This window comes from Bison bison, unplaced genomic scaffold (genome assembly GCF_000754665.1).
Source record: "Bison bison bison isolate TAMUID 2011002044 unplaced genomic scaffold, Bison_UMD1.0 scf7180017864198, whole genome shotgun sequence".
Taxonomy (NCBI): domain Eukaryota; kingdom Metazoa; phylum Chordata; class Mammalia; order Artiodactyla; family Bovidae; genus Bison; species Bison bison.
Window position 1 is genome coordinate 2,474,255 of NW_011494770.1, and position 17,415 is coordinate 2,491,669.

General features: G+C 39.2%; 1 protein-coding gene across 1 annotated transcript in view; it reads right to left on the reverse strand.

Annotated features, from left to right (window-relative positions):
• Positions 1-17,415, reverse strand: part of ECT2L (epithelial cell transforming 2 like) — a 74,236-nt gene that overhangs the window by 45,394 nt on the left and 11,427 nt on the right. The window contains exons 2-3 of the mRNA XM_010844219.1: positions 16,780-16,906; positions 15,515-15,627 (exon numbers count right to left, since the gene is read on the reverse strand). Coding sequence (XP_010842521.1) covers positions 15,515-15,627; positions 16,780-16,881 — 215 coding nt within the window. The 5' untranslated portion in view covers positions 16,882-16,906. The remainder of the gene's footprint in view (positions 1-15,514; positions 15,628-16,779; positions 16,907-17,415) is intronic.

Consider the following 17,415-nt stretch of genomic DNA (forward strand, 5'->3'; position numbering starts at 1 on the left):
AAAAAAGGTCATATTTAAAAGTGTTCCTTGTAGTCAATATACAGTGAGATTATCTTTTTGTTCACTTGACAAACATTGTCTTTATTTGATGGTTTAGTCTGCTTATATTTAATTTAATTATTGTTATATGCTCTGTTGCTAAGTCATGTCCAACTCTTTTGTGACTCCATGGAGTGTAGCCCACCAAGTTCCTCTGTCCATGGGATTTTCCAGGCAAGAATATTATAGTGGGTTGTCATTTCCTTCTCTAGGGAATTATTGTTATTGTTGCTGTGTTGTTCAGTTGCTAAGTCATGTCTGACTCTTTGAAACCCCATGGACTGCAGCACACCAGGCTTCCTTATCCTTCACTATCTCCCGGAGTTTGCTCAAATTCATGTCCATTGAGTTAGTCATGCTATCTAATCATCTTATCCTCTGCCGCCCCCCTTCTCCTTTGTCTTTCAACCTTTCCCAACATCAGGGTCTTTTCCAATGAGTCAGCTCTTCACATCAGGTGGCCAAAGTATTGGAGCTTCAGCTTGCACATCAGTCCTTCCAATGAATTTTCAGAGATGATTTCCTTTAGGATTGATTGGTGATAGTTGAACCCAAATCTCAATTTTGTTATTTGTTGTTTGGTTGTCCCATCTGTTTTATGAAACTTTATTCCTCTTCTCTTGCCTTGATTTGAATTAATAAACATTTTTGTATTCCATTCTAATTCCTTTATTTGTTTTTTAGGGTATCTTGGCACTACTTTTTAAAGCTGTTTCCAGGAAGTATGATATGCATCTTTAACTTTTCATAGTCTACATAGAGCTAATATTTATGTAAAATTAAAGACCAGTGCAACGATACAATTCTCACTATCCTTTGTGCATTTGTTGTCATCTCTACTGCATCTATTTATGTTATAAACCCCACAATACATTGTTTTGCTTTAGTCATATATCTTTATAATAACTTTAAAATTTTATATTTTCTCCCACATTTATCACTTCCTGTGCTCTTCATTCCTGCTTTTAAATCCAAGTTTCCATCTGGTATCAATTTCCTTAGCCTGAGAACTTCCTTTAGCATTTCTTTATTGAAGGTCTTCTGACAACAAATTTTGTCAGTTTCCTTTTATTTGAAAATGTCTTTATCTTACATTAATATTTGTACCACTATTATGACTCCAGTAATTAATTTAAATAATTTCATCCTGTACCCAACCTGGTTTCTGCCATATCCTATTCATCTTCCTCAATCATCCCCATATTATATTAAAGCAAATCCAAGACATTATATAATTTCATCCATAAATATTTCAGTGTTTATCACTAAAAAAGAAAAGTTAAGCATAAACTATATCATATGTTAATACATTCAACAATAACTTCTTAATATGACATCCACAAAGAAAACTTCTAAAATACAATACCCTTCAAGAAAACTTCTTACATGCATGCCACCTAAGCACAGATAGATCTTGAAGGAATACAAAGTCCAAGGCCCTACTAAAGTGATCATCTTAGAGGCCCTCTTAGGCCAAAAAACATTTCATGGTCCATGAAGGATGTTCTGCTGGCCCTGCAGCTAACAATTACACACACAAAAAAAGACACTTAATACCTGATTGTTCTCTTTATATATTAGCAATAAACATCTGCTACAGTTCCAAGCCTCCAGGTAGCAATCCAGTTATCAGTAAATTAAGCAATCCAGTTATCAGTAAATTAAACTCCCTGATTTCCTCCAAACTCTGCAGAATCACTGACATTTTGTGACTAATCTTACAGCTAATTGAAAACTTTGGTATAAGAACCTACCAGAACTCATTTACCTAATGCCACTGGGACTTCAAGACTTTTTCTCACTAAGTGGCTGCTGCTGCCCTATTACTGAGTCCTAATGGACACAGATTAACTCACTGAAAGAACAGTGATGACTCTGAGCAGATTTCATTCTTCAGTGGGTCTTCTCTGACCTAAATGTCCATAGAGCGGGCCAAGCCTCAGAAAGTTTCAATGCAAAATGAAAATGGCACCTCCAGTGAGGGACAAAAAAAAGACCTTAGTTACCCTCACCAACAGATTGTTAAATATCCATTAGACCCAGAGACAGTTTTGACCACGAAATAACAAACTTATGGCTTAACTGGAGCCTCCTGTCAAGTCCTGGGAGAAAGAAATGTTCTACCTTGCAATAGAACACCATTTCGTACATATAGAAGAAATTAAGAAATGAGAAAATCAGCTATCACAGTAATAAGTACTTCAGATTAGAATCAACAACATATGCTGAAGACTAGTGGGTAAAACTTTGATGAGAAAAAAATACTTGCATAAATACTTTTTAATTAATTTAAAACTAATCACTCAAATACTTTTAAATTATTAATAAATACAAAATACTTTATAATTAACCATCTTAACCAAGTGGTAAAGTCAAGATCATTAACAGTGGGATAACCTGATATACTATACCCCCAGTATGATCCACTGAGAAGAACACAGCATCAAGTCTGTGTTATTCCTGCCAAGAATGTATGACCTCAAAGTAATCTTGAGGAAATATCAGTCAACCACAAACTGAAGGTCATTCAACAAAGTAGCAGCTCTATGCTCTTCAAGTGCCAAGTAAGAAAAGAAAGGAAAAACATGAATTTTGCCATATTGAAGGTGGATATACAGGCTTGAAAACTAAATACAACCAATGGCCTTGGTTGGATTTTGGACTGAGAAGGAAAGGATGATTGTAAAAGACATTGTTGGACCAATCAGGAGAACTGAATGGCATCTGTGCGTTGGACACTAGTGTTGAATTGATGATAATTTCCTGACATTGGAGGACGTACTGTGATTTTTCAGCAGAGTACACTTGATTTTTAGGAAACATACTGAACTGCTTAGGGTTAGTGGGGCATTACGTCTACAACTCACTCTCAAATAATCAGAATAATAAAGAAAAAATGGTAAAATGTTAACAAGCAATCCAGGTGAAAAGTTTAAAGAAACTACTTGCATTAGCTTTGCACCTTTTCTCTGTAAGTCAAATTTATGTAAAAAGTTGTTTTGTTTTTGTTTTTTAAGAAGCAACTATTTGCTTTAGTTCCAAGGTTTAATGATTGCCTATTATTTTTGTGTGTTCTACTCCCCTGACTTTATGTCACTGCTTTTTCTTGATCCTTGTCCATGCAGCTTTATCATAACTGGAGATAGAACAGAATGGTTTAAAATGAACCTGCAGTCTGGAAAGGATGGGGATTGGGGGTAAGCAGGAGGGCAAAAGATGGAGTTCTGTACCTCCTGGCAGCACAGAGTATCCACAGACAGAAGTGTCTCATAGGGATCTTCTCAGTAGTGACAGTGATTAACATTCAAACTGAATGAGACTTGTGACAACAACAAGCACAGTTAATCCCAGTGGATTCATGACCTTAACTCCTCACTGTCTGAGGTAGGCTTCACAATCATTCCACGGGCCCTTGAGAGACAATTTGCTCTCATTTGGAATTCTAAAATAGATCAATAAAATAAATGCAAAACAGGAGTTTTCAGCCTCCTTTTCAAAGACAGGTCTCAGTATCTTCGGAGTCTTTGTTCCCAGCCACGTTAGCAACTACTGTTCTATCCCAGTCAAGTAAAGGAGAATCAAGTCTGAGTTGCTTTTTAAAGTAAACCTTAATTACACATGTTTTATATTTGTTCCTAGTCTTCGCTGTTACAAGGAAACATTCAAGTATAATGAATCTTAAGCATGAAGGAAAGAAAATGCTTCAGTCACATTAAAAAAAGAATCAGTGCATGAGGAGCAGAGAAATAGGGTGGTTTGTAGTAACGACACTGTGGCTCATTGCATTTTAGTTAATGTCGCAAAGTAAGAAATCAGTGAAGAGAAATAACAACATGTGAGGAGACAATGAACAAAATGTGCTTTGCTCATTTGCTGTGACAGGGATAGCTTCATTTAAATAATTCATGATAATGCCTCGCAGTGTGCTGTTCAATGCACAATGTGTGCTTTGCAAAAATAACCAGCCTTAGTAATATGGAACTTGAATCTAATTCTCTGTTCTAAAATTTCTGATAAGAAGTAGAAATAAGCTGCCACAATCATGATGAAGCAGCTGAGAAAGCAGGTTGGAGAGGTGGTCTGGAGAGGGCTGAGCGGACTTGGCAGAGCTCCTTGCCTTCTAGTGGTTTAGGTAGCGTCTCCATGTCTTATCTAGCAGCTTCATACACACTTGATGAGGTGGTAAGGTCTGTGCTAGGTGGGTTTTCACATGGAGGCGAGTGTCACACAGAATAACCACTGGGTCTGGGGTGGACAGAAAATGGAGAACCATGTGCTGAGGTCTCCAGTAGCAAAAAGAGCAAACCTAGGTGTGGGTACAGCAATAAGGAGGCTGACTGAAGATTTTTAAAAGATTTTTAAATAATTTGTATATGCAAATTCATAAATAGTTAAATGGATACATAAAAGCATAAAAAGTAGAAGGTCACATTTTAAGTGGTGCAATTATGGGTGATTATGGTATTTTCCTCTTTTTGCTTATTCACAGTTTCTAATGCATCTACAAAGGCCTGATTTTATGGAACTATTGAATAGAGAGAGAAGGCCCATGGCTTTCACACAAGTGGTCCCCTCCAAATGGAACACTCATTTTCCAAGTCTTGGCTTGTCTATCTCTAAACATCCTTCAGATTCCAGCTGAAGTGTCAAATCCCCAAGGAAGGCTTCCCTGAGCCCCTGTACTAGGTGAGATCCCAGTTACTTTTCCTGTGTCACTTAGCACAACCGTAGCTATTTCCTTGATATTGATTGGGTTGACCAAACCTGCCGAGAGTTATGGAAAATAAAGGATAACATGTACTTGGACTTGATATCACTATGTGAGTGCAGGATGACTTTCCTTGTGTGATTCTTATTATTATATGACTTGTGACCAATGAAGCAAAATAAGGTTCTGAGGCAGGAGCACAAAACTTTCTCTGGAACCAAAATGGCAGATCAAAGTCACATGGCTTGTAAAAAGCTAGTTTTGTGACATATAGGTGAGCATATAAAGTGGGTTTGGGGGGTGATATTTCTGGGGTACTGCCAGAATCCTCTCACCTTCCCAATAGGCTGACCGTTTCTGTTCCCCAAACACTTCCCCTTGTGAGGCTACTGTTTGCTCACTGAGCCCTGCCTACTTAATTCCCTCTCATACTTAATTCCATCTCATATTCTTTGCCAAAACCTGTATCCTTTACACTTGAATTGCACTATAGTGTAAGCTAAGCACTATTTTTGTGTTTCTTTTCTAGCTAACCCTCAAATATTTTAGTCCTTTTTTTTTGACTCATTCACCATTTAAAGTCTTTCTCTTCTACAGGACTAGAAGCCCCATAAAAAAATTAAAAAGGCATAGCAGCAGTCTTGTTGGCTGCTCTGTCCCCAGCACCTGAATGGTGCTTGTAGCTTAGCAGGGGGTAAATAAATATGTTTAAATTAGAATAAAGGATGAGAAAAAAAGTTGAAAAACAAGGAAGACAAAAATCACTGCTTGTATTAATTTCCTTTTCATTGTAACAAATTACCACTAACTTGGTGGCTTAAAGCAGTACATGTATCCTCTCGGAGTTCTGAGATCACAAGTCTGAAATCAGGTTCACTGGGCTACAGACAAGGTTTTGGCAGGACTGGTTTATTTCTGGAAACTCTAAGGGGAGATTTGTTTCCTTGTCTTTTTCAGGTTCTAGTTGCTGCCTGTTTTCCTTGACTCATATTCTCTTTCTCTACCTTCAAAGCCAGCAGCATGAGATGTTCAAATCGCTTCATCTCTTCCATCATCACATCATATTCTCTTCTGATTATGATGTCTCTTGAACCCATTACAAGGACCACTGAGATTATGTTGAGCCCCAATAATGCAGGATAATCTCCCCATCATAAATCCTTAATAACATCTGTGAAGTCCTTTTTCCATACAAGATAACATTTCTAGGTTTCAGGGATTAGGGCCTGGACATATTTTGAGACATTTATCCAGTTTACCACAGTGCTCTAGCTTCTAAGATATGCAGAATACTCCCAAATATTTCCAGGGGTGCTATTTTGTATTATCAAATATCCAGTGAGACTTATGGACATTCTTCTTTTCCCATTTTAGGACAAGTTTTAGTCCACTAAAATATGCACTTCAGAGGGTAGGAGTCTTTTACACTCTGTTTAGTGTCGAATCTCATGTACCCAGAACTATGCTTGTTATACAGTAGACCCTTGGTAAAGATTCATTGAATGTTCGATGAATAGACTTTGTCTGCTGACTTGGATGGTAAAGAATCTGCCTGCAATGTGAGTAGACCCAGGTTCAATCCTTGGTTCGGGAAGACCCCCTGGAGAAGGGAATGGCAACCCACTCCAGTATTCTTTGCCTGGAGAATCCCATGGACAGAACACTCTAGGGGGCTACAGTCCATGGGCTTGCAAAGAGTTGGACACAGCTGAGCAACTAACACTTTCACTTCACTTTCGCTTCTGGCATCTATCATTTATTTCCTCTTCTTTCGATAAAATAACCTCAATTCCTATTTGGTGGTCCATATAGTTCTACAGAAGCTGAGTCCAAAAATTACATGGTCAAGGCTAATTAAATTCATGTGGGTCAATCCCAAGGCCACAGCCAGCCACTGGCAGAAATGGGCATGGGCCCAAACTAATCCAATCAGAGTGAAACCAAAATAAGAATTTTTCTCTTCTGGACACAACTGAGGAACCATAACAGTTGAAGCCGTGACCATTAAAGGTAGAGCAGTGGGGCAGAAAAAACACATCATTGGTTTTATTACTAAACCTCTGGATCAAGCTTCAACTGCAGCCAAACCTACGTCTGAGTTTTCCAATTACATGAGAGTAAAATATTTCTTTTATTATTTGTGTCAAGTTGAAAGTTACTTACAGTGAAATATTCTAAAACTGCTAAAAAGTATCAGATATGAAAGATGAAAAACCTACAGAAACTGAACTTTTGCTTTGTTAATTGATAATAGGAAAGACAGGACACTCATGGTCTGTATCTCTGCCTCCAAGAAGGAATAGATAAAGAGGTGGAAGAAGCCTTGGGGTCTTCAGGTCACCCAGTTCAGTTCAGTTGCTCAGTTGTGTCTGACACTTTGCGACCTCATGGACTGCAGCACGCCAGGCTTCCCTCTCGACTACCACCTCCTGGAGCTTGCTCAAACTCAGTCCATCGAGTCAATGATGCCATCCAACCATCTCATTCTGTCGTCCACTTCTCCTCCTTCCGTCAATCTTTCCCAGCATCAGGGTCTTTTCCAGTGAATTGGCTCTTCACATCAGGTGGCTGAACTATTGGAGCTTCAGCTTCAGCATCAGTCCTTCCAATGAATATTCAGGACTGATTTCCTTTAGGATTGACTGGTTTGATCCCAGGCCTTATGTTATACACTTGACTATAAATCAAATCATCTTGGGAACTTAGTAAAAACAGCTTCCCAGCCCCACCCCAGGTATGTTGAGCCAAAATGTCTATAGGTGAGGCTCACAGTTCATTTTTAACAAATTCCAAGTGACTCTAATGGGGTCACCCTCCTCATTGTTGGTGAACTAGACTTCCTGTTGGTAGAAGAGGCAGTCTAGCAGATGTTGATGGTGATGCCAATCAGGTACAAAGTGTTGAATACATGCATGATGTACTTAGAAGAATGTAAAATCCTGTTTGAAGCCCTGAATTAAATACTTAAACTCTACAGGAAGGTCTGACAGGCTCTCTCCTACTGTGTAAAGGACATCAGTTTGACAACGAGGTGCTTTTTGTTTTTCCAAATCTATCTGGTTCTCTGCTAGATCCTGGAAAGTTGATATGACAAGACAGTGACAAGCAGATAAATGGACTGTTATAGACCACCTTAAAACCTGTTTATCTTCCCTTCTCTTTTCTTAGAGAAGGAAAATCAGGGCAGCTCCAGAGTTGGTGAATTCAAGAACTCAAAGTAGGCAAGGGTCAAGATTTTCTGTATTTTCACTTTGCCTGCTTAGTAGTTTGCTGTGTTCCTCAAGCTTGTTCTCAAGTTGTTCCCAAATGACTGACTACTGTGAGCAGAGCTTTGCACACAACAGAGACCACAGGCTATAGGGCAGATGAAGGCATGTCCTTTCCTCAAGTTCCTTTTTAGGTCACTTTGAGAGTGAAGAAAATTCTCCCAGAAACTCTAGTAGCCACTCTTTTGTGTTTCCTTCAGCAGAGCCAAGATCTGCATGCCCTTTCCTAAACCAGACACCTCAAGGAGGAGGGAATGGCCATGATTCTGTCCAACTGTGACTTACTCTTTGGGTGTCGGGGTGACCCACCACCCCTGAAGCACAGGATAACTAGGAGGGGGAAGGGCTTTTAGGAAGATGAAGAGGAAGTGGGGAATGGTGTGGGTGGGAGGGTGTGTGATGGACAGTTTCTAGCCCTTTAAACAGGAATTGATGCAAGAAGAGGAAGGATCTCCATCCAGCTGCCCAAATGCCTTATCTACCCAAACTTTATAGCTGCCTATTTTTTTCCTCCCCTTCAGAGCACTTATCTCAGTCCTTTTTCCCTTTACACTTGAGTTATTACATGGAGATATTTCGTAAATGGATAAAAGCGGTTTTAATATCTGGCAGTACAACTCACTAATTTTTTTCTTTACCCTTAAATTTTTCATAGCTGTAATAGTCCCTTCTCTTTTCCAGATTAGCTTTAGAATTAGTTTCTCAAAGTTCATAAGAAAATGCTCTTTGGGGATTTGTACTGGGATTGACTTGAATTGAAAGATTTATGTGGAGAGAACTGGTATCTTTAAATATAGCATATCTATCTATTTTCCCACGTTTTTTCCTACTGTTCTTTAATACAGATTTCTAATTTCCTTCATAAAGGTCTTGTGCTTATCTTTATAGTTTTATGCAGCACACAAGGGAAGCAGAGCTGGGAGAAGAGAGAGAGAAAGAGCCATGGTAACATTGCTTGAATCTCAGGATCTAGCACAGCCTATAACTTGACAGGCTGTGTCAAATCTTAGGTCATTAAATTTCCTTTTCTTCTTTGTCTTGTTTGAATTCCATTTCTATTATTTGCACTTGAAAGCCTTCTGATCATGACACAGAGAAGGCAGGAAGAAAGATTACAGGTGTTCACTGAACATTTATTATGTATGTAATAAGAGCATCCTCCTTCTGCTTCTAAGATTTTTAGCCATTTAAGTCTTATAGGCAGCCACTTCTACTCTTTAGAAAAATTTATTTATTTTTAGCTGTGCTGGATCTTTGTTGCTGTGTGGGTTTTTCTCTAGTTGTGGCAAGTGGGACCTACTCTAGTTCCGATGCTTGGGCTTCTCATTTCAGTGGCTTCTCTTGCTGTGGAGCAAGAAAACGCTCTAGGGTGTTTTGTGGGCTTCAGAAGTTGCCACACGTGAGCTCAGTAGTCGCAGCTCCCACGCTCTACAGCACAGGGTCAATAGTTGTGGTGTATGGGATTAGTTGCTCTGCCACATGTGGGATCTTCCTGGAATTGAACCCATGTCTCCTGCATTGGCAGGCATTCTTTACCACTGAACCACCAGGGAAGCCCCACTTCTACTCTGACTCTGCCACAACCCTCCTGAAAATTTCTTAAAGAGATTCTTAAATACAGGATAGAGAAAAATAGTCTCCTAAAACCTTGTCTCCATTTTCCAGTAAATTATCTGTGGATTTGACTCTTCCTATGCAAGGGGTAAATGATACTTGGTAAATCTGGAAGCTAATATCATGTACTTTATAAATGACTGGAGTATTATCAGGGCTGCTACATTTGGAAAGCTGTACAGTAAACAAGTTTAGCAGGTGCCATTCACACAGATGACAGAGTGAAACAGCACCCTCTGGAGGTGTGCAATATGTAATGTGTGTTAGTCACTCAGTCATATCTGACTCTGTGTGATCCCATGAACTGTAGCCAGCCAGGCTTATCTGTCCATGGAATTCTCCAGGCAAGAATACTGAAGTGGGTTGCCATACCCTTCTCCAGCAATATGTAATACCCTTAGGTATTATTACTATGCATAATTCCTTCTGGAATCGCTTTATAGAAGTCTTGAATTGATTAAAAATGAAAAGTCTTCAATGAAGCAAAGTATTAATAATATCCTATATTCTAGAACTTATAATATCTTGAAAAAAAGTCCTTCCTCCTAAAGAATTACCAAAGGAAAGTTTTTTTTTTCCTGATTATCTTTTTATTATCATTGTAATAGGAGCATCTAACACATTTCCATTCATTCAAACAAGTATTTGTTGAGTGGCTACTATGAACCTGATGTTTTAAGTACTAGGGATGGAAAGAGATACCAGAATAAGTCCCTGCACTCATCGAGTTACCTTCTAATGGAATAGGCAGACAGTAAATAAACAAGCAAGTACTACTGTGTATAAAGAATGGCAGGTGGAGCTACACGCTGTAAAGAGAAGTGAAACATTACAAAAGGAGAAACAGGAAGTGAGGACTTCAAGTGCAGGGCTTTGCCTAATGTAAGCCAGTGACTTTCTACCACACACTCTTACTCTGTCCCCACCTCTATCCGGTAAAAAAGCTTTGGGTTTAGGTTTCTCCTTTCCTTTTAAACTTCAGGATTTTCTTTCTTGAGGGATTCCCTGGTAGCTCAGCTGGTTAAAAAAAATCCACCTGCCATGCAGGAGACCCCAGTTCGATTCCTGGGTTAGGAAGATTCCCTGGAGAAGGGATGGGCTACTACTCTAGTATTCTTGGCCTTCCCTGGTGGCTCAGCTGGTAAAGAATCTGCCTGCAGTACAGAAGACCTGGGTTTGATTCCTGGGTTGGGAAGATTCCCCTGGAGAGGGAACAGCTACCCACTCCAGTATTCTGGCTTGGAGAATTCCATGGACTGTATAGCTCATATTCTCCTTTCCTTTTAAACTTCAGGATTTTCTTTCTTTGTTTCATCCACCCCTAAAAGCCACCCCCAAAACAAATACTGATATTTCCTGTGGCTGTCCATAACCATTTGATCTATGTGAAAGGGTAGAAATATTGAGTTGGCCAAAAAGTTTGTTTGGGGTTTTTTAGAAGACCCAAATGAACTTTTGGCCAACCCCGTATATCCAGAATATGAGGCTGATGAGAGGGAAGAAGCAGAATGACCCACATTTCTAGACCTGTCTTGGATATTTAGAAAACAATGTATCTCTGAATACTCCTGCCTCCTCTCCACCACCTCCACACAGAAATATCCTCCTTTCAAATGGACGGCAGTAATTCAGCATGATATAGCTGTTCTGTATTTAAGGATAATCTAGAAGTATGTTGTCTTTGAAAAAGTTTATGCACTAAATTTCCTCAGAGATTACAATTGAAACAAACAACCTAAACTGAGTCCTTCAAGGAACTCCTTGGGCGGGGGCGGGGGCGGGGGGCGGTGCGGTGTTCTGAGATGAGAGTAAGAGGGGATGTTCCTTCTTATCTATACATGGGTTGGTACATTTTTCTGCCCTCCAGCCCCATTTCCAGGTGATGATGGAGATGAGTGACAAGAGCTAATCTTTATTTGGTTGTGATCTCCCTCTCCCTACACACACACACACACACACACACACTCCATCCATGTCTTGGGAATGTCGTTGTTCAGTAGCTAAGTCATGTCTGACTCTTTGTGACCCCATGAACTGCAGCACACCAGGCTTCCCTGTCCTTCACTATCTCCTGGAATTTGCTCAAACTCGTTCATTGAGTCGGTAATACCATCCAACTATCTCTCTTCTGTCGCCCCCTTCCCCTCTTGTCCTCAATCTTTCCCAGTAACAGAGTCTTTTCCAGTGAGTCAACTCTTCACATCAGATGACCAAAGTATTGGAGCTTCAGCTTCAGCATCAGTCCTTCCAATGAATATTCAGGGTTAATTTCCTTTAGAATTGACTGGCCTGATCTCCTTGCTGTCCAAGTGACTCTCAAGTCTTGGGAATGCAGTTACATGAATCATGAATGTTGCCCCACCCACCAGGAAAAGCTACAAGCTTGAACAGCTCCAACCCCAGAATGAAAGGTCTTTGTAGGAGGTATTACCTTTGGCTGAACAGAAGCAATTTGAAACCGGTCCTACCAGTGTGACTAGGAGACAGATTCAAAAGTCTCATAGGTTTCTCCAAGCATGACAGACACAAAGAGCCAAGTTTCCTTCAAGGAGTCACAGGAAAGGTCAGCCTAGGCAAGAGGCAGGGGGACACCACCACTGGGAATCATCAGACATGTGGCCAGATAAGCATAATGTATGGGAAGTTGGGGAAAATGCCATGATAGAGGTTTGTAAAAATCATGGAGGTGAAAGTTGAGCACAAAGAGGACATCTCTTCCCAGCAGAGATGACATTTAAGTTGAGATGAGAGGGAAAACGTGACAGAGGGAAGGTTTAAGAAGGTGAACCTTTGAAAAATGTCTTTAATATTATAAGAAAAATTCTAAACTCTTAACAACATGGAATATTTATTAGGACAGAAAAATATTAGATATGTGAATACATCTCATAGAGATTAAGAATAAACTTTTAATAAAAACTGTGACAACATATTTCTGGCCAATACTGCAATAGCCTATTTAAGTTTTATAACTGCCTGAATTAAAACAAAGTTATTCAGAAATTATAAAACAAAGCATCTCAAACTTTGGCTTCTCTGTCTTGAAAACAAGGTATTACACAAAAATAACTGAGCTTACATACAAAATATTCAGGCATTCAAATAACACTAAATTCTCTCATTTAGTCACAAGCTTATTCATAGTTACGAGAGAATAGAGACTAGAGGAGTAAACAAAATTCAGAAGAAGCAATAGTTAAAAGTTGATTCCAGTGTTACCATTTGACTCAGCAATTCCATTTTTAGCTATACACCTAAAAGAAATAAGCATCCATAGAGAAGAACTTATAAAGTGATATTTACAGCAGCATTGTTTACAGCAGTCAAAATGTGGAAACAACCCAAATTCCATCAACTGGTGAATAAATAAAATATGGCATATCCATATTATGGAGTATTATTTCATGATAAAAATGAAAGTACTGATAAATGCTATAAAATAGGTAAACCTTGAGAACATTATAATTTATGAAAGTAGGCAGTCATAAAAGGCCACATATTGTATGAATCCATTCATATGAAAAGTTTAGAATAGGCAAATTTATAGAGAAAGAAAAGAAATTAGTGGTTGCATATGAAATTGGAGGAATTGGAATTGGCTGGAATTGGAGGGGGTTTAGAATGGAGAGTGATTCCTAATAGAAAGGGGGTTTCTTTTGTGGTTGATGGATATGTTCTAAACTTAGATTGTGCTGATGGTTGCCCAACTCGGGGAATGTATGAAATCCACTGAATTGTGCCCTTCTAATGGATGAGTTTTATGTATGTGGATTACATTTCAATAATGATGCTTTAAAATTTATTGCATTAACTTTAGGCTAAAAATGAAAATGAGTTGGGCTTTTAGATTTACTTAAAATCAAGCATAGCTCAAATTAGATTAGACCATCCGCACATGGTATCTGCAGCTGTCTGGAAGAGAGAAGAAATGACTGACCAAAAAAGATGGGAGGAAGTAGTGTAAGAGAGACTTCATCCAGACTGTGGGGAATGAACTGACTGATGCTCACCAACAAAAACCACCACTGCAAATTAAAGATTCTGGTTTCAAGATGCCAAACCCAGAGACTAGAAATTGATATACAACTTCCCCTGAAGTCACTAGCCCAGAGCATGTAATAACAGCTTCACGGGACTATGAAATACACACAGCTCTGCAGAAACTGCTGTCCAACAAAGCAGAGAAATTTCAATGAACCTGTTAGTTCTATATCCCTGTCCTAGAGAAAGAAGAATTCAGGTACCAGACAATGGATGAAGTTTCCAGAGAAAAAATGTCAAGCCTAATGTTAATGAGCCTCAAAATATACTACAAGATCACTAATGACCTCCAGTGGTTACAACTAAAATTGCTCACTTTGTGATGCATGAGGCTAGAACACGATGGCTCACAAAGCAATTATGGATATAAGGGTTTGGTCTATTATTTTCTTATCTTGAAAGCTGCAAAGCTGGAGCCAAAGGAAACCTAGCCAATGACTACCATAAGAATGTCCCTTACCCATGATTTTTAAGCATTGACTGAAGATCCTCTTTATTGTGACCTGTCTTTGCAGCCTCTTTCAACACAGTCTGTTAATGGGAGAAGATGGCTGTCTCCCTCCAGTGACTCTTTCAGGGATAATCCATTTCGGGCCCAGGATGCACAGAAAGCTGACAGTGGAGAAGGTGAGTTAATAGGCAGAAGAGAAGAAATGGTTGATTGAAAGAAATGGGGCAGGCAGAAGGGTTAGAAAGAGTGAGAAGCAGATGCTATAAACTAAAATTAGCCAGCTTGGTCTTGCACAACTCTTAGGTACTTTCTGGTAACTACCTAAGAATTTCAAAGGTTTGCCTGTCCTCCCAACCTCACCACTTCATGTAGCCGCCTCTGTGGGCTTGATGAAATCCCAGCTCTCTGACCCTTGGGTGAAAGGTTCACTCAACTGAGAAATAACAGTGTTCCAGAAACAGGATTCTATCACTACCCTTGTTGTTGCCCTAAGGCTTTCAGAGATTCCACAGGCAGACAAGGCCATATTTTGGGAGATGAATCCATCCTTATAAGCCTGGCTGGATTCTTCAACCAGGTCCAGGCGTGCCAGAGGGCGCTCTAGAATATCTTGGTCAGTTCACATACCTGAATACCTTTAATTTCACCAAAGACAGGCCATTTCTAGCATTCATCTGGCAAGCTATGCCACAAGTTGCTCTGAGAAAAACTAATGTCTGATATTTGATATGTTACTTAGCAATGTATCTGGTAATAACTAAGGCATTTTAACCTTTTCAATATAGTGGCTAGCTAACCAACCCAAGAGTACTAACTCTTGATTAGAACACTAGCTGCCCCTGGGTGTAATTGCAGTGAACACTTTCACATATCACACCAGCCGTGCTGGAGTATTTTAAAATAAATTACAGATATAATAGGATGTAAGGGAAACAATTAAAAACCAAGACTTATCAGTCATCGGTAATCACTGCTGTACAAGTCCTGCCTATATTTCTAAATGTGGCTGCCACTGTCACTTCTCAGGTATTTTTTAGATCCATCTACTCATGTAACAAATATTTTGGAGCACCTACTTGAAATACCTTATCTGATAGTTTCAAGGAGAACTTAATATAATAAGAGATTGTTAAAGATTCACTGGCTGAAGCTATTTATAAGTTTTTGCAAAAGTTTTTTGCAAAAACCAAATATCCCACTATGGTATGAAGGTGTTCAAGTTCCCTAAGTATCCATTTCATCCTCAAAGAGGAAGCAGCACTAGAAAAGATTGTTTATAAACCTTAAAATATCAATTGTGTTGTTTTTCTTTAGGGAAAAGAGAAACTCTTTAAGGTTATATGATCATTGTATAATATTTTCTTTAAGATAATTACATCACTAGGCTACATTTACCTTAGTTGTGATTTAGTGCATCGTAAAAAAATCGTGAATAAGAATTCTTGACGTTGCTTGTTAGTCCAGAGATCAAACCAGTGACTTATAAGAGCAACTCTTTCCTGAAAGAGCTACAAGTTGGGGGAGAAACGACATTTCAACATATTCTAAGTTGCTAAGCAAGACATAAGCAACCTAACAATCTCACAGCTAATATTTGCTTTGCACGTTACAGTTCATAAAGCACTTTCACATTAGTAAGGGTCTTTCCCTTCAGCTTAAACTGCTTTTTATCCAGGGATGCAGGCAAGCCCAGGCTTGCTGGGTAGGCAGGTGGGAAAGGCTGGAGGGGACGTAATTACAGAGGTGCCCAAGGAGGGCACAAAGAAGTAATGAATCCTCACTCTTGTCTCTACCTAAACTAGTGTGGTCCGGAGAAACAGATCGCAAACATTTCATCTTGAAAATACATACCAGTTACTTGCTTAATTGTGAAAACAGGGCCATGTGGAGTAGGTGTGCTTTTACTAAGCCAGAGTCCTACATTTTTATAACACCCACCAAAATGAAAGTTAATAAATATTACTGAATAGCCTTTGTTAGGAGTGTCTCCACAAAAGACACACCAGGACCAGTGTGCCCCCAAACCAGGACCTCAGTCCAGGTTGGCTTAGATGACATATATAAACTCATTGGTATTATTACTAGTCAGGCTTTGGTCCCAGCCCGTCTGGTCTCTTTCTTTTGTGAACGAGCATGGGCCACGTTTGAGCTCTGAGTACCCAGGCAGCCTCCTTCTCTGTGGAGGTCTGGCAGAGCTGCCTGGGCCATTCAGTGACTACCTCTCAAATTACCTTTCAAAGGACGGGGAATCCTCAGGCCCCAGGGAACTGTGCAGTAGGCACAAGAGGGAAGAGAAAATTAAAGAAACACACACACTAATGCTCTCACCACCAAACACACACCAAATGCAAACACACACCAAAACACCACCCTTACAGCAATCAGGGTGTGTCCTGGAGGTTTCTATTTTGTTTCCTGAGGTATAAACAAGACAAAAGTGGGGGCAGGTCTTGTGCCTTCCATAAAACTGGAGTTGTGAACTGGGCTAAAGAGAGATTATCTTTGGGGCAGACAAATGTATGTTCATTTCTGTTTCAAGTGACTCAAAAACTAAGTTCTTACAAGCATTTAATTTAAATATGGTAACAGGAAACCCAATATATCACAGTAAAAGTCACCCTAGAATTTAATATTATCTTATTCTAGAATATGTGACTCACCTGTCGATTTAATGACTTGTTGCTGAAAGGTGTCCAGGCACTGAATCTTGTGTGGAAGCTCTCCATTTCCAGGCTTTCGCTGGGAGAATTCCCAGCTGACATCTCAGCAAATTATTTTTGTCCAGTCCTAGAAAATATACATTGATTTCAATAAATGTTTAATTAAGATCACCTAGATCCAGTATATCAATGCTGTCCTTATAGGAATAATAGAATTACAGCAATTCATCCATATATATTTTTATATAAATATAATTAGAACTATATATATATATGTCCATACAAATATGCACAGGGAGTTCATGAACTCTAAATCATTAAAATTATTCTCTCCTCAACTACTTGGACTGAAATATGAATCCAAACCAGAGTTGTTTTTTACTTTGCTGGGAAACTGACTCAAAAAGTGGAATGATTCTTTACTAGCCATGAATACTAACTTTTTTTTCCCCTGCAATCTGAAAAGCTCAAAGAGGATGCATCCCACGAGTCCCCTACCCCTACCCAGCTTTTAAAGGCATAAGTCAGAGGATAAGGAGAGAAAAAATAGATTAATATATTAATGATCTATTGCTGCACGGAAAATTATCCTAAAATTTAACAGCTCAAAACAACTGTTATTATTATCTCAAAGTT